The sequence below is a fragment of the Cavia porcellus genome, unplaced genomic scaffold (genome assembly GCF_034190915.1).
Source record: "Cavia porcellus strain 051 isolate PalLab524CR breed Dunkin Hartley unplaced genomic scaffold, mCavPor4.1 scaffold_2, whole genome shotgun sequence".
NCBI classification, from domain to species: Eukaryota; Metazoa; Chordata; class Mammalia; order Rodentia; family Caviidae; genus Cavia; species Cavia porcellus.
Genome location: NW_026947485.1, coordinates 32,041,100 through 32,067,854, shown reverse-complemented (window position 1 = coordinate 32,067,854; position 26,755 = coordinate 32,041,100). Strand labels below are relative to the sequence as shown.

Below are 26,755 nucleotides of genomic sequence, written 5' to 3'. Positions count from 1 at the left end.
GAATAGAACTCAGGGCCCTCCACATGCTAATCAAACCACTGGTACAGCAGCTGTTCCACTTCACATTCCCACCAGCAACACGCAAGGGTTCCAGTTCCTCACATCCTCACTAAATATTTATTTTCTGTGCTTAAAAATTATCATCATGGTATGAAGTGGTATGTCATTGATTTAGTCTGCATTTCCCTAATCACTAATGATACGGGGCATCTTTCCATGTAATTGCTCTCCATTTGTATATTCTTATTGGAGAATGTCTACTTTCTTCTGTCATTTTGAAATCATGCTCTTTTGGTCATTGAATTGTTAAGAGTTCTTTTTATTCTGGATAGAAGTTTCTTGTGAGACATGATTTGCAAATATTTTCTCCATCATTTTCTTGGTAATTACCCCCCCCCCCACTTTTTTAAAATCTTTTTGAGACAGGGTCTCACTATGCAGTTCAGGCTGGCCTTGAGCTCACTTTTGGTCCAGAGCCTCAGCCTCCAGAGTGCTGAGATTTGAGGTATGCAACACCAGGCCTGACTTGATAATGCCCTTTGATGTAACAAAGTTTTTAATTTTTATGAGGTCCAAGTACTTATTTTTCCTTTTGCTGCTAACCTTTGGTGTCACACTTACCTGCTGGTATTTTGATTGGGTTTGATTTGCATTGAATCTTGAGATTAATTGGGGAAGAACTGTCAACTCATCAATATTAGATCTTCTAACCTACACATGTGTTTTATCTTATAAGCTTTACTTTAGGTCATCTTGACTAGTCTCAGAAATGCTTTGTAACTTTTCAGTGTAAGGGTTTTGTACATGTTTTATTAATTTTTCCATGACTTTATGGATTTTGCCATGGTTTGAATAGTTGTTTCTTCTAGTTTCTTATGTTGAAATCCTAATCCTCATGTGATGGGTTAAAAGCAAGGACCTTGGGGAGGTGATTGGGTCACAATGGAAGAATGCTTATGAACAGAGTTAATGCTCTTTTTAAAGGGGCCTGCGGAAGCTTGTTTATTCTTTCCTCTATGTGACAACATAGAGAGATGACAGCCATCTGCAAGTTGGAAGAGACCCTCACCAGAACCCGACCATACTGGTACCCTGATAGCAAAATTTCTAGACTTCATAGGTATAAGAAATCAATTTTTATTGATTTTTATAAGCCATTCAGATTGTAAACCAAACAGACCAAAACAGATCATGTTGTCATAAATGACAATGTTTCTCAAATTTCATTTTTTAGTTGTTTCTTACTAATATGTTTTTTAAAAATTATTTTTCTGCATTGATCTTTTTTTTTTTCTTTAGTACCAGGGATTGAACTCATGACCTCATGTTTGCCAGGCAAGCACTTAAACCACTGAGCTAAGTCCCCAATCCTGATTTTGTAAACATTATAAATTCATCTATTAGCTGTAGTAGTCTTTGTACAATCCATAGGGCTTTCTTCACATACCATTAAAGCAAATAAAAGTGTTTTTGTTTCTTTTCTGTTTGTGTATTTTGTTTTTTTCTTGTCTTTCTGAACTGGCAATGTATGTCCTCAACTTTAGTAATGAATAGAAGTGCCAAGAGCAGACACTTATCTTATCTTATCTTATCTTATCTTATCTTACCTTACCATCTGGAGAATAGTCATTATTGTAATGATACCAAACCCTGTGACTTGAATTGTCTTTCAAAAAGCTATCTTTAAATCCTCAGGTCTGTGCCCAGAATGTGTTCTTATTTAGAAATAATGGTCTTTACAGATGTAATCAAACTAAGATTAGGTCATAATGAATTGGAGGGGTTGCTAAATGCAATAAGGGGTGGCCTTATGAGAAACAGACTTGGAGATACAGGGAGAAGATGGTCATGCAAAGATGGAGGCAGAGATTAGTGTTATGCTGGCATAAACCAGGAACACTAAGGATTGTTCCCATCAGCAGAATATAAAAAGAGGTAAGGGGTCCTTTCTCCCTGGAGCCTTTAAGGGAGATGGATCTGCCCACACCTTGATTTCAGACTCCCGGCCTGTGAGGGAATAAATTTCTCTTGTTTAAAGCCACGTCGTTTGTGGTAACTTGCTATTGCCTTAGAGATAAAATACTTGGTTTTATAGTAAAAGTTGTTTGTGAATTCTTGATTTTATTTTATGGTTGCTCTGTCTCTCTCTCTTTTTTTTTGTTTTTTGTTACCAGGGATCAAACTCACAACCACGCGCTTGCAAGGCAGGTGCTTATGCGCTGAGCTAAATCCCCAGCCTGGTTGCTCTTTCTCTTTCCTGTGGGAATTTAGAGATTGAAGAATTACACTGCAGCCACTCTCCTCTATCCACAAGCCTTCCGTAGGTCAGCAATTTCAGACTTGTTTTATGGGCCAGCACATGGCTTACCATGGCCAGTGTTCCATGTGTGGTTGAAAAGAATGTGTACTTGGTAAATGAATAGTGTTTACAAACATCCAGGAGGCCCAGCTGATAAATAGTTGCTAAGGTTTGGTCCTTTGCAGTCCAGAGAGTCTAACTGGTCCTACTCCTTATGCATAAGTCTGCTGCCACCTCCTTCAGGGACCTTTTATGCTATGCTCTCAACTAACAGGACATATTCCCTGTCTGGGTCCCCAGACTTAGTGCATACATCTTACATTCTGTTGTATAGCACATGTCTAATGCCTGTTACTAGACTGCAAATTCCTGGAGAGCAGGGAGTGTTTCTAATTCACTTCTTTGTCTATAAATCATCCGACCTGGGGATTCACCCAGTATTTGTTTATGTTTGCTGTTTTGCCTGTTATGATCACATGTCTGCTAACAGAACTACCTTAAAATAAGAAACTGGTAAGGAGCTATATTAGATAGAGAATTCTATTTTGGTGTGAGATTAGATTTATCAGTCTGAAATTTGAGATATTTCAGTAATTTTTTAATGATAGAAACTACTCTTTCTCCAATCCTGAATATTTGGCAGATTAAATCAAACGGCTAAAAGGAACTTAGAAAAAGCTATGAATACAGAATAAATGGTGACATTTATGAACGGTCTAAAGATGATGTCATTTCCTTTGTGTGTAGGTGCACTTGGGGTAAGCAGAGAGGAGTCAGCTACGCATCAAAAACACGGACTGGCCTCTCCTCGCCCCTCCGCTGTCAGTTTAATTAGTACTTCCCATGTGACGGGCACAGTGCTGGGTGCTCCCAGTGTGGTCATCTCAGACCTACTGGTAACCAGGCCACCTCTTCTTGATGAGGAAATGGTCAAGGAAACAAATGATGATGGGGTCAAAAATTAGCAAAAAGAGAGCTGCATTGTAAATGATAAGCACAGGACTAGAATCTAGGTCTCATCTATGTGCTGTGCGATCAACTAGCAAGACACATTCCCTGTTAGTGCTCACACCCCAGGCAGGATGCGTGGGGCCGGGCACCCACTGCATGTGGCAGTCAGCTGAGCTTGGGGAGCCTGGAAAGTGGGCCATGATGATCACACCACGCGTTGCAGTCTGGGGCAGGCAACATGCCTGGTGACTTACACATATGGCCTCATTCTGTTCTTGTAAAACTCTTAGGAGCAGGGTGTACAATCTCATTACAGGTTGAGTATCCTTTATCCAAAATGTTTGGCACCAGAAATGTTAGATTTCAGTGGTTTTGTTTTTGTTTTTCTTTTTCTTTTTGGAATAGTTGTGTATACACAGTGAAATATGTAGGGATGCAGATACAAGTCCAAACACAAAATTTATTTGTCTTATTTATATCTTATACATATAGCATGAAGGTAATTTTATACATTTTTAGCGCAGGACTATACTTTGTGATCTGCTGTGTGAGGGCAGGGGAGAAATTTTTCATTTGTGGCATGTTAGAACTCAAAAAGTTTCAGATCTTGGAGCATTTTGGATTTCATATTTTCAGACAAGGGTTGCTCAACTCGCATTTCAGTTTACAAAGGAGAAAATGAAGCTCAAAGAAGTTAGCTAACATGCTTAAAGCCCCACAGTGAGGGGAAGAGGGTTGGGATTGGGCCTCCCCTTGGTCCCATTTTTCTGATTCCAAAGTCTCTGCTTTCTCTTACAGCTACAACACAGCAGAGGCAGAGACACAGAGCACAGCAGTAAAGATGTGGGCCCTAGCATGGCACGTGGACACACAGCTGTCATCTCAGCTACTCAGGCAGCTGAGGTGGGAGGATCCAAGGTCTGAGGCCAACCTGGGCAACTTGTCAAAACCTTTATCTTTTGGAAAAGAGAAAACAAAACAAACACCTTGCACAACCCCCCCACCCCCAAACACCTAGTGAGCCACAGCATGACCTGTCCGGTTCCCATCACTGTCTGTTTCGCCTCTCCTAAGCTCTGTCCCCCACCTCAGACAAACCGAGCAGCATTTCTAAGTCCTCAACTACACACACATTAATAATAAACGGTGCTCCCTGTATTCTGAGGTTAAATGAGGTCATCTATGTAAAGTTTCTCACCCAGTGCTTGGTAGTACGTAAGTACTTAAAATTGTTATTTAGGAAGGAGGAAAAGCTAACAACTCAAAAATTCAGTCCAGTAAGTGTCCTGGTGCTGGAGCAGAACCAGACAGTTGTTTTAAATTGGAGTCCCAGTTGGGCTATCCAGTTTGGATATGTTTCTCATTTTTCTTCTATTAACTCTACCATAAAAGAACATGGAGTTATTAGAAAATTTCTCAGGCTCCTTTTGGTTACAAGGGACAGAAACCTAATTCCAACGAGCTTTCAAAAAAGTGGGATTTACTGACTTACAAAAGTGAGAAAGGCAGCAGGAAACTGGCCCAGCAATGATTCGCTGCAGCGCTCAACACATCCAATTCGCTTCCTCTCCACCCCCCTGCCCAGCCTCTGTGCCTATGCGGCCCTCTTAGCAAGCCCTGTGCCCTCCTTTCTGTCTGCCCACAGACTACCATGGAGCAGGGGGGGGGGCAGTGTGCCAGCAGCGTATGCCATCCCAGTTAGTGACTCTAGAGGAAAAAGTCGCTCCTCTTTCTTCAGATGCATACTCCCAAGAAACACCCTTGGCAGACCTGGTCTGGATCATGTGCCCACTACATGGCCAGAGACCTGGGGAAAGCAACTGACCACGCAGGCTGAACTCAAGAGATGAGAAGGGGGCCAGTTCAAAGAATGAATGTGTTCCAGAGTAAGAGAAGAGGGCAGAAAAATATATTTGATGTCTTCTGGTGTACAGAGGGTGGGGTTCAGTGGGGAGTGTCTGCCCTAGCCTGGTCCCCGTTTAGCCATTCTTCTGGGACGCACACCTGGCTCTGGGGCTCAAGCAAGAGGAGGGGTGCTGTGTGCATGTGGAGATGTGATGAGATGAGGGTCTTCTAGATGGTGTCTGGCGGTGGCCGAGCTGTCAGTCCTCTGTATGGGCAGTAACAAGGGGCCCACATAAGACAAGGCTTGTTAGCCAGGAAAACTTCAGTCATGGTGGAGCCACTTTCCTCCCACACAACAGTAATCATAATTAGTACTGTCACCACCATCGTTTTGAGAGGACTTATGTTTCTGAAATGAGTTCTCACTCCATTGCTCAGTTTGGTCCTGGGTGTAAGCAATGGCCTCAACTTTGAGTAGCTGGGACTATGGCCATGGCTCACCACATTCAGCACTGTTTTTGGAGCCTTTATCCGTGGGAGAAGCCATGCTACACACTTTATGTACATTCCTGACTTGATCCATATAACAGTTTTATGACTGCTATTCCAAGTCTCACTGTGGTTGAAGAAGTCTACTAGCTCTGATCTTGTGACCATCTTCCCATACACTAATCAAGGTAAGAACTGGGGACTTGGCCAGGGATTTGGCCCAGTGGTTCAAGTGTTTGCCTGATAAGCACGAGGTCCTGAGTTTGATCCCTGGCACAAAAAAAAAAAAAAAAAAAAAAAAAAAAAAGAACTGAGGACATCACATAACTTTGAACAACATTCAGAGTGTCTTGAGTGGCTGTCACACATGCGATAATACAGGGCTGCCAAGGTGTCCACAAAAGTGCTGAATGGTCTTTACAGCAAATGTCTGCTGCCTAAAGCTCCCAATCCCATCTCCCCTCACGGCTGGCTGAGTGCGATCACCAGAAGCAGATCCTGAGCTCCGGCTTTGTCGCCTACCATTTCACTTGGGCAGGGAAAGAACTGACATTTTATTTTTGAACTCAGCAGCACAAAGAAAGAAACCTTTCAGTTCCTCTCATGGACCACAGCCAATTCATGTGCAAAACTCCCATGTTGCTAAGCATCTTTCTGGCTCCTTGTAAGAGGATCATCAGCCACTCCAAATGGCTTTTCCTTCATTTTTTATTTGTTTCAGATGTACTGGGCAAGTCTCTAGGTACCATACAGCTGTTCTGTTTTCTCCTCGTGCCCCAAAAGGATGTCATGACACTTAGGAGTTATATAAAATGGGATATTTATATGAGTAATATCTCCATGTGAATAAAGCTTATGAGAGAAATTATCAGTGGAAAAACCCAGATAAAGTAACTTGAAAAGCGTTTATGTGGTGCTAGGGCTTGAATCCAGGGCCTTCTCACTGAGTCACTGAGATTCATACCTAGCTCTTTAAAAAACATTTTTTTAAAAATTGTGAGACAGTGTCTCACTAAGTGCTAAGTTGCCAGCTGGGTTCAAACTTGCAGTCCTCCTGCTTCAGCTTCTCGGAGTGCTAGGATTACAGGCATGCACCACCACACTCAGCTGATAGGAGTTTTAACGTGTGTTAGTCAGTTCTCTGTTGCTGTGAAAAATACCTAAGATAATCAACCTAGAAAGAGGAAAGGTTCACAATTTTGGTCCTCTGGTTCACAATTCAGAGGTCTCAATCCATGGTTGGTCAGGGCCCATGGTGAGGCCACACATTGGGCCAGGAGTGTGTGGTGGAGCCATGCTATTTACTCCACAGCAGCCAGAAAGCAAAGATAAGAAGGGGCCAGGGGCCCAATATCCACCTTGAGGGCATGCTCCCAGTGACCTAACTCCCTCCAACTAAGTCCCATGTACAGAATTTTCACCTACTTCCCCACAGTATACCACAGGCTGGCCACATGGCCTTTGGGAGACATTTAAGATCCAAACAATAACACAAGGCAAATGTCATCAAAAGGAGCAGTGTATACTAGGGATCAATGTATATCCAGACTATACAATGTTTTTAAACCTTTTCTGTTTGGTGCTGGGGATGGCATCAGGGCCTCATCTATGTGAAACATATGCTGTACCACTAAACTACATGCACAGCTGCCCTTCATTTTAAAATGAAAGGATGGCATGTTTTTCACGTGAAAGCCATACAACATATATAAAAAAAATAAAATCTGTATCCCTCTAAAAATATTTACCATATTCAACTTTCTCTACATATATAAAGGCTATTTTCTCATATTTATTTCTAATATTTAAAAATAAGTGGCACTAAGTTAATTTGCTTATATTTAAGAAACTAACATCAACTGAAGCAGTTGTTCAATTTTAAATATTCCTTTATCTGAACAGATATTTCTTTTAAAATCCATAACAAAATAACAGAGACAATCAATTTATAAAGATGAAACATTCACTTCAGGTCAGTTTTAAGGGGGTCAGTCTATGTATGATCCATTGGCCTTCTTGGTTGGTCCTGTGAGGGGGAAGCCTGCATGTGATGTCAGCACAGTATGGTGGGCAAAAAGAGGCAGAGACCCAGGTCCCAAAGCCCCTTTGAGGGCTCACTCTCCCAATAACCTAAAGGCCTCCCACTAGGCCCCACCTCTTCAAGGTTGCACCAACCCAAACAGCACCACTCTAGGGACCAACCCCTTACTATATGGGCTTTCGGCTACATTTGAGATCTAAACTATAGAAGTAAGTGTCTGCCATAGGGACTGGATTATGCACTGTCTTCTCACACTTTCACTAACTCTTGTATCAGAGTGAATTCCAGACAGAGTGGAAACATATCTACTCTGTATCACGGGATGACCCTTTGAATGTGGGTTTTCCTAACTTGGAAATGAGCTAATTCCTGCCCCTCATTTTCTGCTTCTATTCCAGTAAACTCTTATCATCATCCTCACGACATCCTAACTCTGCCCACTCTAGGTCTACTAGAGAAGGGGACAGATAAGGATGCTCATTGTGCCTCAATTTACTAATCAATTCTTTCTAAAATCAGAGAATTTTTTTTTTTTTTTTGATACCTGGAGTCAAACTCAGGACCTATGCTTGCCAAGTAGGTGCTTATGCCACTAAGCTATATCCCTGGTTCCCTTAAATCTGATATTTTAATGAGGATTCTGGAATTTACAAATTCCCCAATGTTAAGTGGGGCTAGAAGCACTTTTTTTATTGCCACAAATTTTGGGTCATTTTGCTTGGTTATCATCTTTTGAAGTTTAGGTGAAAAAGACAAAGATTGGATTCCTTCAATTCAGGCTGGTCTCAAACTCTCAGAAATCCTGGCTCAGCCTCCCAAGTGCTGGGATTATTGGTGTGTGCCATCATGCCCAACGCTGCTGAATATTTTTAAAAACTAGCTTTTACCTTGTAAGCTTTTATTTGCTTTTGTTAGGTTCTAGAGCTCTAGAACATATGTTTTTCTTTTATGTATGTGGTGCTCTAGACATATGTTTTTCTTTTATGTATGAGTTGGTTTTTTTCTAAACTAAAACCTCAGTTTTCTGGTTTAATTGCAGCATTGGCACTTTATGATAAATTAGTGGGTTTTGGTTGTGATTCTGTAATCTGGCCTTAAAATTGGCCATGGCACAATTTTAAAGGATTAAACCAGCAGCTTTGGGAGACAAAATGTCACTCTCTGGTGATATTACAATAATTTGAGGTTTTAGCAGTTCTCAGTGACAGTCATTTCCTGAGACTAACAAGTGGTCAGGGAGGGGCCCAGGCGTCGTTGCTTTTGTTTGTTTTTAAAGTCCCTCTAATGATTCTATCTGTACAGAGCTGAGACCATGAACTGGGCCTTGTCTATTATGAACAATTTGACATATATAATGCTCACAGCATTGTAGGAGCATTTTATATGTGCATTAACAAGCCCAAAATATAAAAAGAACACAAATTACACTCTGCATAGTCAGTCACTCAAAAGTATTTAAGAAGCCATGGAAGCAGAAAGAAATAGAAAAAGATATTAATGGTTTTGCTTCAGATATATTATCATTTAGTTGGATAACAGAACTAATATATCACAAAGAATCAGAGAACACCATTTGAGGTAACCTTCAACAGTTTAGGAATCGTGTCACGGGCAGAAAAGGCCCTGTTCAGGTGCTGAGTAACTGGCCTGAGGGTGAAGTTCACAATTTAATGGAAGAGGCAGCTCTCAGAATACAGCTGAAGGGTTAGTCCCTCACCTGTCAGCCACACCTGCTGTCCCCAGTTCTAACTTATGTGGTATCATTTGGGAATGCAGAGAATTTAGAGGTGAAACTGGTAGCTGGGATTTTTTGTGTCTAGGGTGTTTTTGTGGAGCTCCAGGAATGGGAAAGGACACAGAACACCGTATATTTGTGAAGAGCCTTGAATCACATATATTTGTGAAGAGGCCATAAGGGAACATTTCAGTCTGTAGCGGTGAAGTTGGAAACACAGAATTAGAGATCAAGACTATAGCCATAGCGCTGGAAACATGGAGATGGAAGTGAGCAATAGTCGAGGGTATTTGAATTTCTTGCTTGATACCAGAAGGCCACTGATTTCATGCCATATCAACATTCACTAATTTTCTATGTATCTGAACTATGCTGTTCCAAAAGTGCCACCTCCATTTTGTGCCTATGGAGAAAAAGACTAGGACATTGTGGCAGTACGTATCAATGCACACAAGAAGTATGACTGAAATATACAGTGAGTTTTAAAAAACTGTAATTTCTTACAGTAAACAACACATTGCCTTTAATCACCTCCCAAATATTCTCGTATACTTTAAACACACATCCCATCATTCTTGCCACTCTATGAAGTGGTCCTGGAAGTCCTCTTTTGTGGCTTGATGAGGGGGTGACAAAAGTTTAGTGAAAGCTGAGGCTCAGTGCCACCCACCAAAAAGACAGGCTCATAAAGCACAATGCTGGTCTTCATCCATCTTATTCATCAGCTAGCTCTTCTTCAAAGTCAGAATGAAAATAAAAAGTAAACAATTTAAATCAACTCAGGACATGGAGGCAGTTGTGATAGCCCAATTAAAGACATCCAGAAAAGAGAAGTTATGGACGGCTTCACAAAGTGCCAAGAACGGTGGGGTGTGTTTTAAGAGAGGAGTATTTTGAGGAGGCTAATGGCAACGTGTTTCACTGCGAATATCATTAGGCACACACATGTGAAGCTTGTCCATAAAAAGGGTCAAGGGAAGCTCTAATCTGCTCATGTGAACGTAAGAGCATACTAGGATATGAACTCCCGACAGGTCCATCCTTCCTTGCTCTTTAGGTTTCTCCATTGCTGGCACTGTGAACAAACCTTCCAGCTGTGTCCAGGTTATCACAGAATGATGACACAGAAAATGTACCAGCACCTGCAGACTCTGAAACAGCAGCAAGGAGTAAACACAGCTACGGTATTTTCCTCAGTTGGACCCTCATGACCATGAGGCAGCCTATTGCCCCACCCACTGGCAGCCAGAAAGGAGTTTTTGCACAGCTCCCAAGTGCCCCAAAGAGGTGAACCGAGGAATGGAAATGGACACCTAGCTGAACATTCCACTATGGAAAAGCAGAAAAGAGACGTCCTCACACAGCCTGCCCTAGTACTGCCACAGTACTAATGTTTATAAGAAAAAGGTGATTATGGAAAGATCTTGGGGTTCAGTGGGGGAGAACTGCACATAACTTTTTTGAGTATGTACACCCCATTCATAGGTTTAGCATTTCCATTTGGCACAGTGAACATGGTGGTGGCAATCCCTCAATAAACTTCATATTGTTTTTGCTTCAAGATTTATTCATACCCCATGTGGAACAATGACAGTTGGTCACTGCCTCAAGGGACTGAAGACCACTAATGTTAGTGCAAGTAGAAAGGTCATGGCAGTGTACTGAAAAGAAACCGGTTTTTTAGGAAAAGGGATTCTAAGGCAGAGAACAAGGACCCTAGAGAGCAGGAATTAGAAGGGAAGCCTGACTGTGGGGAATTCTGGAGACCCCAGTGAACACCTGATTTCTTCATCTCTCAGTGTGGCTGTTCCATCCTTTCCCTCTTTTCTTTCCCAATACAGCCACCTCGGGAGCCAACTCCCCATGGTCTTGTTGCTCAAGCACTTGCCACCTGACAATTCAGGATCTCTCTTGAATGCCTTCCACCACCAGCTCTTATGTTTAGAGGCAGTTAGAGCAGACTGAAGTGAGCAACAGTGGGAAGGTTCTCTGAGGACTGAATCAGAGAATACCTTCTACTACTACTTTGGCATCAAATGGGTTAGGCAAAAAAAAAAAAAAAAAGTCTGCAACTAAATGTCAACTAATTAAGCACAAGGTCACTCCAACATGCTAAGCCAATTCATCTACTATCTGTCTGGTATTTGCAGTACTGTATCTCTGAAAAAGAATAAAACCAACGCAAAGAACAGAAGTACCTCTGAAAGAAGCTCATCTTTCTAGAATGCTTAAAATTCCCATGGCAATGTCATGACAGTGTTTAGTTGTCTTCAAATTATGTTCTGTTGAGGTGTTACAGTTTTATGAAGATTTTAGAGCTGAGTTGGCTTGGTTTGCTGCTTGTCTCCATTCCTTATTAGCTGCTGTCTTAGCAAAGGGCTTTCTCTAATCCATGCTTCAGCTTGCTCATTTGTAACTTGAGAAAACCAGCAGTACTTGCCCTACAGAGTTTATTGGGAGAAGATGTATTAATATTTGCCTGGCAAGGCATGTTTCAGACTGAGGCCTGGAAAAGCATGTATGTTTGATAAATGATACTTAAGCACTTTATAAATTACTTTAAAAATAAGTTTATTATAACTAACGAATATAAAATCTGACATGTTTTCAAACATTTTCCAAAAAAAGTAAAACCCTCCCCATGACATACAGAATAATTAGGACAGAAAAACAGTACAAACCTAAACATGAAATTATCGTTCATTGGTTGGTACTAAAAGTCTCCATTACATTATATTCTAAGTAAAGGTCTATTAAATTAAAAAGTCATTAAGTCATTTAACATTTGTAGTTTATCTTGGTTTCTACTGGCATTATGATACTCATTCAAAATGCTGAGGGACTAAAACAGGTAACACATTGCATGTGACAGATATTCAAAGTGCATGGATCTATAAAACCACAAACATTCATAAGAATCCTGGGTGCGGAATTAAACACTGACTTAAAAACTAATTCAAGGAAATGTATGTACATTTTAGCCTTTGGCATTTGGTCTAACATATTCCTTCTTTATACAGACATCACTCTGTTCAATCTATCAGGCAGAATAAATGTATCTGAGCACATTTTTCATCTAACACAGATTGTCCACAGCCAGTTTCACATGAGGTAGTTGGGCTGTTTAATGACATTCTAGTGAAATTCTCAGGACACATGAGACTCATACATTAAAAATGCCATGAAACTGGCTCATTTGCCTTCTACCATCGCTAACTCCTTATACATCTGTGAACATACACACACACAGGAGTCTGTGGAAGAGATCAGCTTTGCGAGGGCTACCGATTACCCAGGGTGGTGTCTGCTTGTAGGGTGCATGCAAGAAATGCTGATCACACTTTAAAATATATGAAAACATTTAAAACAAGGCTTGTCATTCTTACGTTCTTACATAACCTAGCTGAAAGCATCTTCCATCTGAAAAGAAGTGATTCATAAAGGTGACTGAAGAACCATGATAATTTTTGCACAGCACAGTAGTGGTATGCTTTTTTTTTTTTTAAAATTAAGCTTATTTTAAAAACAGAGGAGAGAGATCAATGCATGCATCAACTGTACCAGAGAGACATCATCAATGACCATTCCATCGTGCCCTAGAATGCCTGAATGCAGCAGTGCGACAAGAAATCATGAAAATGGTCACTGTCCACAAGACTGTTGATTGAAGCAAGGCAGGAGCTAGGAACATTCATAGGAAGGCCTAGTGAATGATATGTTTATGAAATTATTGAAATGACCTGTAATAGATTATATCTTAAAATACCATTAGACAGCAATTAAGTATTTTCATGTCGTGACTGTGAAACCCCTGAGTAAGCAATTGCAGGTTACAAAGGGTCATAGAGACATAGAATGTTATTTTCAAATAAAGCATTTGACACACATCTTGCAGGAACAGAGCACACTGAAGCATGTGCAGAGACTGTGTGATGTCATGAAACATCTGAAGTCAGGCCCTCATGACCAACACATTAGCTCAGCTAACAGAACACTGGCTTCATAAATACTTATAAATTCATCCTCTAAAAATTTTAAATTTAAAAAAACTTGCAGTTAACCTTTAAAAAAAGAAACAAAACATGAGGGTTGGTGAGCTGAACTGTTGTAAACCCATGACTAAAATCAGAAGCAATTGGTTTTATTTGGTGTTTCAGAAATGCACCATTATGTAACCAAGTTCCGCAGGATATGGTAATTTAGTAGGAAAAACAAGTTTTCAAAATGCCCCATTATCGTCTTCTATTGTTCATGACCCTCTGCCTCTATTGCTTTAGCTGGTATTTCTTTATATGTATGATTTTTATAATCAGATTATTTCTTTCATTAAAATTTTCTTTAGTTCTTTTCCTTTCAAATTTAATAAAATGTACTGATTAGTCCCTACCACATATTTTTCTATAAAGTTCAAGGCATTAACTTTTTAGAGATGTATATGGAAGAACCAAAAAAAGCAAAGCACAAACTTCTCAAAGCACTCACCTGGTAACAGATCACCTCTGCCAGGCACCACCATCTAGTCTTGGCCTTCCCTGCCCTAGAGCTACCAACAGGAACCCTGGTTCTGCCCTGAAGCTCTCTTAAGGGCTGATGCCGCTTCCTCACTTCTGCCAACACACAGCAAAACATCCCTCCCTTTTCTTCTAATAGTTATGCAAGAAAACACATTCTACAGCTGTTTCAAGCAATGAAAGCAAAAAATATACTAGAATTTTTTTTCCCCAGTGTCATGTAAAGGAAAGCTCAAGTATCCCAGAGCTCTTGGGGAGCTACAGAAGAGGGCTTGAAGCATTTTATCCCATTGCCCACTTCTTAGAAAGTCATTGCTCATCAGCACAAATGAATTTAAAGGAAGAAACAAATACTGCAGATCCTGGAGGATGCTCTCTCTGTGCCAAGATTCAGATCAAGATGAATTTATTGTTTAGTATTATGTTCAATTTCTAGCTATTTTTAAAGGATCCTCAGTTTTATACATCTTAAGCAAACATTCCCTGGTGAGGAAAGTATCTACTGAAAAACATTATCCTCTTCCTGTAGAGCTGGAAAAAGGGCTATTGGAGAATGCAACTTATTCAAGTTATTCAAATTACTCTGTTTGGACAACACTAAACTCATCCTTCATAAGTCAAGCCATAAACATGTAGGCGGTACTAGGTGGTACTTGTAAAAACGTAAAATGGCCATGCAGGACAGCTGTCCTTTTGTGTGCATTCAGAGCCTTGACAGCAAACTTGAGGTGTTTTCAGAATGCCCAGCTCCTCTCCAAAGACAAGAGCTCACCTGAGGTGGCCAGGAGCACCAGCAGTTGCTTAGAACAGTCAGCTGCCCACCACCAACTTCCTCTAGCATCCCTGTAAGAGCACAGCGACTAAATCCCCTTCACTCACAGTATAAGCAAAGACTGACTGCCTTTTCTTTTTCCCGTCTGAGGGGATGTTATGGGCAAAAGTCTAAATTATCCCCTAGTCCTACCTTCACCTTCATACACGGTAGAGGACACCTAAGCTGGACCTGGCAGGGCATGCCTAGTATCCAAGCACTCAGGAGGCTGAGGCAGGAGATCACCAAGAGTTCGAGGCCAGCCTGGGCTACACAAAATCACTTTATTTCCTTTTCTTCTCTAATCTTAAAACATGAGATATTGCTTTTCTATTTTCTTTCTTTTGGGGGGGGGTACCAGGAATCAAACTTATGACTTCTTGCTTGCTAGGCAGGTGCTATGCCACTGAGCTATATCCCTGGCCCCTGCTTTTCTAAGTTTAAGTATTTTCCAGAAGTTCTTTTGTAGGTTAAGAACATGCTTTATTTATTTAAAAAAAAAAACTTTATGTTTTAATTTTAGGGAGCAACACCTCACTCCATGGTCCAGGCTGGTCTTGAATTCCTGGACTAAGAGATTCTCTTGCTTTAACTGCCACAGAATCTGGGGCTACATGTGTGTACCACCTTGCTTAGCTCAATTTATTTATTATTATTGGCTAAATGCCTGTTTAAAGAGACAGGCATTCCTCCATGAAACACTCTGCTAAGCAGAGAATTCTCTTGCCCTATGGATCTGCAGCATCATCCACTGCTGTTGATTCACCTGTGTCCCTCAAAGGAACTCACATTCTTCCACAGGAACTACTTTATACTAGACTTCTCCTTCCTGTTACCAGAGGGAAGTGGCCTCTAAAGAGAAAGGCACTCACGGCATCTCCACTATACATACTGTGGCTGCTGGGCTCACCACTGGGAGACAAGGGCCATAGTATGGGCATCATACTTGGCAGAAGAATGTCCTCCCAAGGTGTTTCATAAAATATGTGAGTCCCATCTATAACCCTGAAAGCTTCGGAGATTGACACACAGCTGCCTTTAGATTGCTCTGCACTTTTGGTCTTGGTCTTGAAGCCATGACTGATCAGAGGAGGATTCAGAGCTGTGGCCCCGAATACTGTGCCCAGACCTGTTGGCTGGGTGCTGATGCTGGCTTGATGAAGCATACTGTTGAGTAAACTTGCTCCACTTTTTGCTCTCCACGGAATTACTTTTCTTAAAATGATGGACTTCTCAGGGCTGAGGATTTAGCTCAGCGGCCTAAGCGCCTGCCTTGCAAGCATGCGGTGGTGAGTTAGATCCCTGGTACCGATTAAAAAAAAAAAAAGATGGACTTCTCCTGTTTGAAAAAAGGACATATCATTTGGTTCTTCAAGAAGACTCTGGAATTCTGAAAACTTGAATATAATCAAGTAATTCTTTTACCTTGTGTGTGTAAGAATCATTTAGGAAGTTCATCTAAATGTAGATTCCTGTGTCCCACTCCCAGATTAGGTTCTTTAAACAAATCTTGGGAATCCAGTCTTTGAATGAGCATGTGATTCCATGTGACTTCAATACAAATATGGTCCAGATTATACTTGGAAATCACTTGGCTCCTCTAATTAAGAGATTACATGAGCGTAAGGAGATCTTTCCACCTCTAGGTATCACTTTGGAAGTTAGGTAAGAATCTCCTTGAATGTCATGGTTTTCTTGTGAGGTCCGATTGAGATAATGCCTGGGAAATGTGGCACAAGGTGGGCACAAGATAGGTGTCACCTCAAATGACCTGTCCCACCTCTCCCAACATGTCCTCCAGTGTGAGATCAGGGCACATCTCCCATCTTGAGCCACAGAAGGGCTCACCTGTGAAGAGGGATGGCAGTCCTTGTCCATATCTTCCCACAACTGCATGGTCACACCAATGCCCAAACCTCTTCTCTACACAGGTTTTCTCACTGAGAGCCACAGAGAGGATGATCCACTGGAGAATGTATAGGAACAGTAAGTGACATTACCACTGCTTCACAGAGGAGCTTACACTCCAAGTATTCAAACTCTAAGATGGTTTAACACAGGTTATGAATTTTAGTCCTTGATAGAGAATTGCTCATTTGCAGCTTAGGTTTTGATGCCCCATTAAAACTAAAACAAAACAATATAAAACACAATACGAAGAAATCTATTTGTCAAATCTGCTCTTATTACTTGCTGTTCAAGTCTTTAACAACTATGATTTGGTTTCCAGTAGGCCCATTGAACTGAAATATTTAGCACCTTGATTTTTAATCACATAAAACACATACATATTTTACAAAATTATATATAAAAGCATTAGGTTTTGCCTCTTCTTTCCATTCCCCCAAGGAAAGGGGTTGGAAAGAGTTGAAGCCATTGCTGAAAATTAAGTAGGGCAACACAATACTTTAGCAAACTTTATTCCCTGAAGTTAGGAGGTGCTGCCCTGTAGCTGTCACACCACCTCGTCAGACTCCAGCCCGTGGACTTCATATAAAGTGTCCAGTATGGCCAGCTGCTTTTCCATCGCAGGAAGATAAAGGCTAAGGTCCCTTTGCATCCCAATGCTGAAAGCTTCCTTGTGGTGGTCACCTTCCTTTATGGTTAATGCGGCCACAAAATCTTCATAGGATGGAGCTGCCCTCAGGGCTAACTGCAAAAGAATTGCCTGTGAGGATGTGCATCAGGATTGGTTCTTGGACATTTACTTTTATGTGTGTGTATACACATACAAACACATTCACACATACAAAAAGCTAAGAGAGTAAGAGTAAAGAAAAATGAACAGCCTTCTCTGTTCATGGATCTCTTAAACTTATGTTGCAAGCACTGAATAATATAATTTTAAGGCTAAAAATGGCAAGTGTATTCTTGGACCCTCTTATTGATACATAGTGCCACCAGGTCAGGAAATGGTAGGAGAGGAGGAGTTTAAAAAATTCTGTTTCTTGTCCATAGGGTAAACCAATTTATTCCCCCAGAATCCTGAGAATTGCCTTGTATACATGTTGCCATGTCTTTGTTCCTACATACTCAGTCTTCCAAGGTGCCTAACTCTACTATTTTATATTTCAATTCCATTTATGTTTCTTCACATATCTATTTTTTACTCACATGGAAAATATTACCTTTGTACCCTTGAGTATTTTGTAAAAGTGAAGGGAGTTAACATTTTCTGTCAGCTGATCGCATCTGAACCTGTGATCACTTCTGCACTTTTCCACCACACCACCACATCACGCCACTTCTAACAGAACTTCCTAGACTCCTCGTCTCTCCCTTCCTCACTTCTCCCCGTTCCGCTTTGCAGCCTACTTGCGAATCTAGCTAAAACTCTCCTTTCTGATATCTACACTAGGTTGGCTCTCCTGAGATCAACAGAGAAGCTTGAATACTATTCTATAATGGCTCTTTGAATCTACCTTACACTTTAAAAGTTTCATACTTTAAAAGGCTTTGAGAATCAATCGTCCCCATATCTTCAATAAATGAGTAGCATCATCATGTGAAACTAAACACAGGCATGGATGAGGTAGACTGGAATGAATCTCAGACCTCTCACACATTAACCTCAGGAATTCAAGCAACATGTTAACCTCTAAGAACTTCATTTTCTTCACCTGTAGATGGCTAATACTACTTTCCTTATTTTAAGGGTTAATAGAATGTGTAAAAAGTGTTTTCCCCTGTGGTTGGAATATATAATACTCAGATAATGCTGGGAGTACAAGGGAAGGCAGAACAGAAAATAAACAGATGGTCATATCCAAAAACATAATATGAGAAAAATTTCCAGAACTGAAGGATAGGCATCTCTTGACTTAAAGCTTAATTAAGTGTTCAGCACAATAAATGATAAAGAAAAGGGGGAGGGATTATCATTTAGAGTGGAAGAATTTAAAAAAGAGATGTAAAAGTGTTCCAGAGGTGATAATGAACAGTTTATATAAGGGACTAGGAATAGCATTACATTTTCTAGTAGTGGCAGTAAAAGTTGGAGGACAAAACAGTTATGCTTTCAAAACTCTTAGGGAAAATGATTATTAACCTAGAGTTCTAGCTGTACAAAACCAGCACACTGGGGGGGGGGGGGTAGAACCAGTGGTAGAATTCAACCATCCAGTCTGGCTGAAAAGGAGACCAGAAAGGTCAAATGGTGACTGGTTAGTGAGGGAGTTGGATGCAGGTACATCAGTTTAGGAGACAACAACTGTCTGAAGATAAAAATCTCACTGCTTGGCTTATGAATCAAATTCCTTGGATGGAAAAGGTATTTCTGTGAGAAACTAAGATCATTTAGAATGAACTTGGCTATGTTAATTAGCATGTAAGAAATCTCAATATGCCTTCCAAAGTAGTGATGACTTAAGGAATAGTAGAGGGGATGAAGGGGCCAGTCAAACTATAGACTTAGTTTTCTATTGGTAATGCTATTTTCAATTGCTCAACATAATCTATTTTCTTAAAAACCAGCAGTTTTCAAAATTATCTGCAATAAAACTCAAAGTCTTTGAAATGTTCTTACTCTGTTAACTGGAGGTAAATTATCTCACCTCTTTTGTGTCTCAGGATTCTTTGTCTATAAGCAGGGAAAATAAGAGAACCTATCTCAGAGTAATGAGATTAACAACTTTATGTATGCTAAGCACTTAAAATAATGTCTGCTGGATGGCAAATACTCAAAATCTTAAGTTAAGGTATGGTTGCAGTTTTTGGTATCAGACATATCAATTTTTATTCTAAGGAAATAAGTTTTAGTCAAAAACGCACATAAACACATGCTATGTTCTTTCTTGGAACAAACTCAGAAACAGTTTAAGTTTCTAATATAGAGGACTGAACAAATTATGATAATTTCATACTAAAGGAAGTACTAGTCATTAAAATATTTTTCTCAGACTTATGGAATTTAAAAATGTTCATGATAGAATCTGTTAAGTGGGGAGAAAGAATACAAAATTATACTACAAACTAAATGTAGAAAAATATTACAGGCATCTATAAAGTAAAGCACATAAAGATCCAAGCACACATACATAAGATACATAAGCAATAAAGATACACAATACCATACATATGTAGACATATTAACATCTATAAGTAGAAATACATAGATACATATATAAATTAAATAGATCAATTATTCAAGAGAGTGTGCAAATAAAAATACAAAAATAAAAGTTAAAAAGGTAAAACATACAAATGTTAAAAGCGGGAATCTGGGAAATTTTAGTTTTTTTCCTTCCCTATTATTCCATGATTTCTAAGTTACTTATAATGAACCTACAGTACTATCAATCTGGAAAAAAAATTGTAGGTTAAAAAGTCCTCTTGAAGGCTCCTGCTAATGATAAATTTTCTACTACAGTTGCTGCATTCTTATTGGCAACATCTCTCAGATCATCGGTATTTCAGGTTTAAATCTGCCATATACTGAAAAGAAAACCCCCAAACAAAACACATCCAACATTTGTTTCTTGTAAACAGAGCAAATGAATGTCCCTGAATTTAATGATTTAACCAATGGAACTTGTGTCAGGAAAATGGAAGCAATCATAGTGTTTACTCAGGGAAACCAATGAGCATGGTTAGCATCCATTGTCTTAAGAACTCAGTAAGTTTCTTAATTATTCTGTTTTCCCTGCACAAAGCTTGATGGCAGGAATACCAGAGCTAGCCTTGGGGACAACAGACCTGGGTTTTAACATGCTTTCTGCCATGGCTCATTCTGGGACTAGACTTCATCACTTTGAACTTATAGAACAGTGGGAATTAATCCTGAAAATTAAAAAAAAAAATAATGAACACAAAGAGTACCTGGCAGTCTTTAGCATTCAACAGGTACCAAAAACTACATGATAGCTCTTGGTATGACTAGTAAACCTGTGCTGAAGGTAATATGGGCAGTATAAAGCTGTGATTGGTCTGGCACCTATTCCACTGACTAGCAGGATATATAGCAAGCACTTTCATGCTTTCAAAATATGTCATTTCAACCAATATTAGTTTTTCGTGTTGTACATTCTTTCCACATCTTTATTAAAGAAAGCAGGAAGAGAAGAAGAAATGACCTCAACAGCTATTATCTAAACCAAGCAATGTACATTTTAAATTAGTGAAAGAATTCTGCAAGGCCATGTTACCTCCTCCCTTACAAAGAACACTCACATTCTATGAAGTTTCCTAGTGTACAGTGACAGGAGACTCTTCTGTCATGAGTGTACCATGACACAAAGGAGTCACCTACTTACAAAGTAGGGTAAGTGATTTGTCTGAGGGACTAAGATTCCTAGTTTTGTGTTCCAGCAGGCTGGGAAAGGAGAGGCGGTAGGTAACATGAGGCAAAACACATGAACATAGACATTTAAAAGCAAACTCAGTAAGAGATTTCTAGCCCTACCTGCTGGTTTAACTAACAGAGTTAATATTCAAAGATAAAATTCAGTTTTAAAAAGTCAGATAAGAGCCAAGACTTAAACAATAATTGAATACAATGGGCAGGAGAGGGAGCTATTACCTTGAATTCATCACTTGAATGGATCACTTCCCTCCAACAGTATTTGGGATCTCTGCTTCCTACCTACCTCTGACATTGACACTTAAACTTTAAATTATATATCAAGCTGGGTGTGGTGATTCACCCCTGTAATCCCAGCACTTGGGAGGCTGAGGCAAGAGGATTGTTGTGAGTTCAAGACCAGCCTGGGCTACAAAGTGAGCTCAAGGCCAGACTGAACTGCTTAAATAAATAAATAAATAAAAATAATTTAAAAATATATATATATAAAATTAAAATATATATTAAATAGTAAAATATATATTAAAAAATATATATATATATCAGACAGACAATCACTTTGGCGGTGAATCTCTCCACAAGGCCACTGGAATTGGATAGGTTAAAGCATATTTTTAAAATAGTTTTTGCTATTCTAGACACTTTTATTGCTAACATTTCCATACACCAAAGGCCTGTAAACATAAATGACATGAGAGCAACTTTTTCTTCTAATTCTCAAAAATAAACCAACCAGAAATATCACACATACAAAACACAACACCTTGCTTCCGACCATCCAAACATCAGGGGGAAAGGGATGACTTACCGCAAAAACCCCACGAACTACCCAACCATGGTGTTGCCGTAATGTTTTTCCATATGCATTATCTTGAAAAGAAAAATACCCCATGAGAAATGAGTGCAATAGAATTTGATATGATTTTTGTTATAATGTTCTTTTTAATGTATGCCATAGTATGATCCTGTATGTGCTAAGAACTGGTGAAGATATCTAATTATAAAACTATCCCCCAAGATTCATCTACTCTTATCCTGCATCAATATGGTATCATAGTAGGAAAGCTCAGCATATATAAAAAAATAAAGAGGGAGGACAGGATACTGAAAAATTGAGACTAAGTATAATTAAGAATGCACTGTTAAAAACTCTAAAAATGCAATTCTTTGAAATATGGTGTGACCCTGAGCCCTTAGCTGTCTTCTCTAACCATCTGCTTCTCCCTGTAAAATGATCTCTAAGGTTCTTTCAAATAGAGATACTCTTTTATGGGATGTCAAATGTCTGTACCTAGTGTTCTTCTGGCCCTGAATTAATAGTTAAAACTAAAAACCATTAAAAACGTGGAAAAGCCAGCACGGCAGCGTGAGCTGTAGTCTCAGCTACTTGGAAGGTTGAGGAAGGAGGAATACTTGAGCCTAGGAGTTCAAGACCAGTCTGGGCCACACAGGGAGACCTGCATCTCCAAAAACAACCACACTCAAAAAGGCCCACCCAAAACAAATAATGTTATGGAAAAATGGCTTGGATTTATTAAATTAGCTACGAAGTAAATGATGAAAGGTCTATTAATTAGTCATTCACGTTCTGTACTTTAATGACAATAATCTATTATTTTTCTCTCACGGTGTTTCAGAATGAGATTTTAAAATGGAGATATAATAATTTCAATCACAAAAGTTCACAAGGACAGCTACATTTTATGCAAGGGATGCAAGTCCTAAAGTTTTGGATTATTCAACTCATGGAAAATTAAGACCTGATTTTCCTACAGGAATGAATGAGTTCTTTGCAAACACAGATCTGTATTACACCCTGGATTTTTACTTTAGTACTTGATTTTATCTATGGCATCATCTTCAGTAGTATTACTGGGAGGACATTTGTAACCCCCAAAACCTACTATTTGTCCTTTTTTATCTTTTCTTGAAACCCTCCAAACCCTAGTTTGAAAAGTTTCACTTACTTTATAGCCTACCCATTATACTCTAGATACGTAGCTAGCAGTTAGAAAGTGAACTTTGGCCAACTTCCCAAAAGGCCTCCTTCCCCATACTTAGACATAAACATGGAAAGGGGAACAAATTGTTTTATTTCAAGGTGGACAAACTGCCCAATGACTACCTCCTATGTGCCAGTTAACCAGATGTGTAAGAAGGTCTGTGACACTCCAGTAATGATGGCATTGTAAGAAGTGATATCCATGGCAACTCTCTGACTTCATGAACCCATGTAGGGGTATAAAAAGAAAGGAGAACAAAGGATCAAGGCCAGCAGCTCCAACCGCCTAAGCCTGTTGACTGCTGCAGTTTCTGAAATAAAACTCACTTGTTTCCCAGCTCTTCGTCTTCCATGGCTAACTCTCATGGGAGCTGATGCATTACTAGCACAGTGAGTGTATCGCGGTGGTTGTTTCACCTCTTTCATCTTTGTATTTTATATGACCACATCTAAATTCCCTATTTCTTTTTTTTTTTTTTTTTTTTGTCTTTTTCCTTTTTATTGGTACCGGGGATTGAACTCACGACTGCCTGCTTGCAAGGCAGGCGCTTATGCCGCTGAGCTAAACCTCCAGCCCCTAAATTCCCTATTTCAAACTTACTTTTTTCATGTGTTAATTTCAGCACCTAGCACTAATACAACCATATAATGAATGCATAAATGACACTGTAATCAGCTATAAAAATATTTTCAACTAAAATAAGAACAGACTTTAAAATTATAAAGTCACAGTAACATCACAAGTACAAATTTCTATGCAGTAAAAACAATGTAGTTCACAGAACACTGTCACAGAAAGTTAGATGTTTGTGTTTCACTTGCAAAAATGATCCTATGTGGCTGCAGTTAACTAACACTTCACAGGTTACTCAAACTCACAAGCTTTGTAATTAAGTTTCATTTCAGTATAGGTGCTGCTGAAGTGAGCAGTCAATCTTTATTTAAACAATATGTAGGCTTTATTAATATTTCTATATTCTATTTTAATTTTACATAATTTGAATTTGTACAAATACAATTATGTTTTGTATAACAGAATCTATGCAACATTAATTGCAATACATTTTATATAAAAGACTGTACATTTGGACTGTAACAACAGATTTCCCTGGCTATCTAAAATATTAAGAACAGTGTGAAATGTCAGCATTAAATGTGGCAAAATTCAAGCAGAGATAATAGAGAGTTAAATTCAACTGTGAAGAAGATTCAGCCTAAAGGAGAAACTAAGATTAAGTTTCTTCCTCAGGAAACATTGAATAGACCAGGGAATGGTCAAAGGTAACATCTTTAATGTAAGTCACTAAGCCAGTTGATTTTCTGGAAGGAGATGTGTAACACCAGGGAAATTTCTGATGGTACACAAGGCCTATGAAGAGATCTTAAGAAAGGGTTGCTGATGCACAAATATGCAGTACAGATAGAGAAATTAGATACAGCCACTGAGAAAAATCAGCAAGACAACCACATTTCCAACCACTTCAACCATCCGACAAGCCATATGGGCTAGCAAGAGAATACAAAATTTCATAGAAAACATCCCAAGAGGAGTCAAGAAGATACCACAAGAGTGAGAATTCTTGTTTTTTGTGACTGTAATCCAGGCAGGGCATCAAATACCATTATAAATACATTCAAATCTGATGATGGATATCGGCACTGAACAGCTGGTCTGCTTAAGGATTTAGTGCAAGTCTACTATACTCCACATACTGTGCAAGGCAGAAGTTGACAGGTTTATAAGGGAGTTTGCTAACGGTTATTACTGACATTTGTACCTTGTGCTACAGGCACAGAGATAAATTTATCCTGATATGGTGGACAGAAAGAATTAAGAGTCCTTGTAGGCAGTGGGAAGCCACAGGCACACAGCATGTTGGGCTTCAGTAAGCAGTTCACTGTGGCTGTGGAGAGGGGCTTCACAAGATCTTTACCCATCACGTCAGAGATTCTGAACTTCTATGACATAGTACCACTTTCAAAAAATGTAATGCTTTTTTTCCTGATTACAAATAATGTATGATCATCACAAAAAATAGGAAATTCTAAAAACAGGAGGAACTAAACAAACCTATGGTCCAGTGATGGTGATCATTTTAGAGCTTTCAAGGGCCCGCTGTGGAACATGTGGCTTCGGTTCACCACCACTGCCAGTCATTTCTCTCAGACTTAACCACAGTGGGCATTCCGGGGAAATATTATTTTTTATGGAAAAAAATTGTTATTCTATAAAATGTATTATTTTCTTGTTAAAATGTAATCATCAGTCAGGCGGAATGGTGCATGTTCATAATCCCAGCACTCAACAGGCTGAGGCAGGATTGGCATGGGTTTGACGCCAGCCTGGACTACATAATAAGTTTAAGGCCAGTTTGAATGGCATAGCCTAACTCTGTCTTTAAAAAAAAAGTCACCATCAAAAAGACAAAGGTCTTCACTCTGACTTGGAATTGCTGTAGAAGGGAATTAACAAGTTGAGACTCATACTTTTTGACAAAAAGTATCAGACATATTGTTTTGGGCCCTGAGCTTTAGACACAAAGCCACTTAACTGGAAAAACTGCTTGTGTAAAGGGGTACTCGGTTCAGCACTACACCAACCGCGAACTTACACCTTTTACCTCTGCCATCAAGGTCAATCATTCCAAAAGCCTGGAAACCCTTCTCCATGCCATCCTTTGAAAGGACAGGAGTAAGACAAAAAGGAAATCATGTTTCCTATGTGTCTAAACAGCACAGCCCCCCTGACTTAAGGACAAGGGTATGTATCGACAACAGTGCCATCTGTGCCTGCCCATCTGGTCCTTCAGAGGAAGCAGTTGTTGCTTGTTGTATTTGCACCTGCACACAGCACAGTCCCACCTGTGAGATGATCCAGATGGCCTATCAGAAGAAGAATCACAGAATATGGTTTGGGTGCTGCCTCAGGCCAGGAAGTCAACTGCTAAAATTTAAAATCAATAAATGAACAAAAATTAATTTTTTTTTTTTTGGTCTTTTTCATTTTTATCGGTACCAGGGATCGAACTCACGACTGCCTGCTTGCAAGGCAGGCACTTATGCCGCTGAGCTAAATCCCCAGCCCCCAAAAACTAATTTTTAAAAGGCAAAAGTCCTTAGCTGACTTTTAGGGCTGCAAATATCCCTGCCACATTAGGCTGCATTAAAATAAGATGAAGTCTAAATTTGACCTATTTTGGTTACCTAGAGAAGATTAGATAATGAAATGTATTACTCTTCACAATAATACCCATTCATTATCATAATGCATATTCTATTTGAGAATATTTTTGGTCTCTGAAAGACATAAATGCCACCTTTTCCCAAATTCTTTGAAACATGTCAGTTGCCCCAGAGACTGGAATCAAAACCTCTGACTAGGAAGACTTGATAATCACTTTGCCCGATTCGATACCTTTACAAATGAAGACATGGAGATCCCACTGACTTGACCAAGGTTATAAAGCTAAAAGGCAATGAAACTCAGGGGATTCAGTATTACGTCAAAACCATTCTGCCACAAACTACCATTTATTCTTTGTCAAACAGTAATGAAAATGAAAAATATGGCCCTGCCAGTCATTTCCTTAAAAATTAGCACCTTATTCTGACTATGCAAACACACAGCTCTTCTTCTTCTTCTTCTAAATAACATGAAAGAAGTGCTCAGAGATGCCCTTTGTGAGCTTCAGACATTACCATTAGGAAAACTTGGTGGCTGGCCAAGTACTACCAGTGCAGACACATGCTGGAAATGGCTCTGGAGAGGGCAT

The 26,755-nt window shown here is 39.6% G+C and overlaps 1 protein-coding gene across 9 annotated transcripts in view; it reads right to left on the bottom strand.

Moving 5' to 3' along the window:
• Window positions 1-26,755, bottom strand: part of Plekha8 (pleckstrin homology domain containing A8) — a 97,328-nt gene that overhangs the window by 22,311 nt on the left and 48,262 nt on the right. For 3 of the 9 annotated variants that reach the window (XM_013150480.3, XM_063240054.1, XM_063240059.1), the window contains exons 13-14: window positions 21,789-21,850; window positions 11,915-17,335 (exon numbers count right to left, since the gene is read on the bottom strand). The exons of 1 other annotated variant lie outside the window; for it this stretch is intronic. In XM_013150480.3, coding sequence (XP_013005934.2) covers window positions 17,138-17,335; window positions 21,789-21,850 — 260 coding nt within the window. In that variant the 3' untranslated portion in view covers window positions 11,915-17,137. 5 more of the 9 variants (XM_063240068.1, XM_063240072.1, XM_023564273.2 and 2 more) reach the window with 5 other exon arrangements.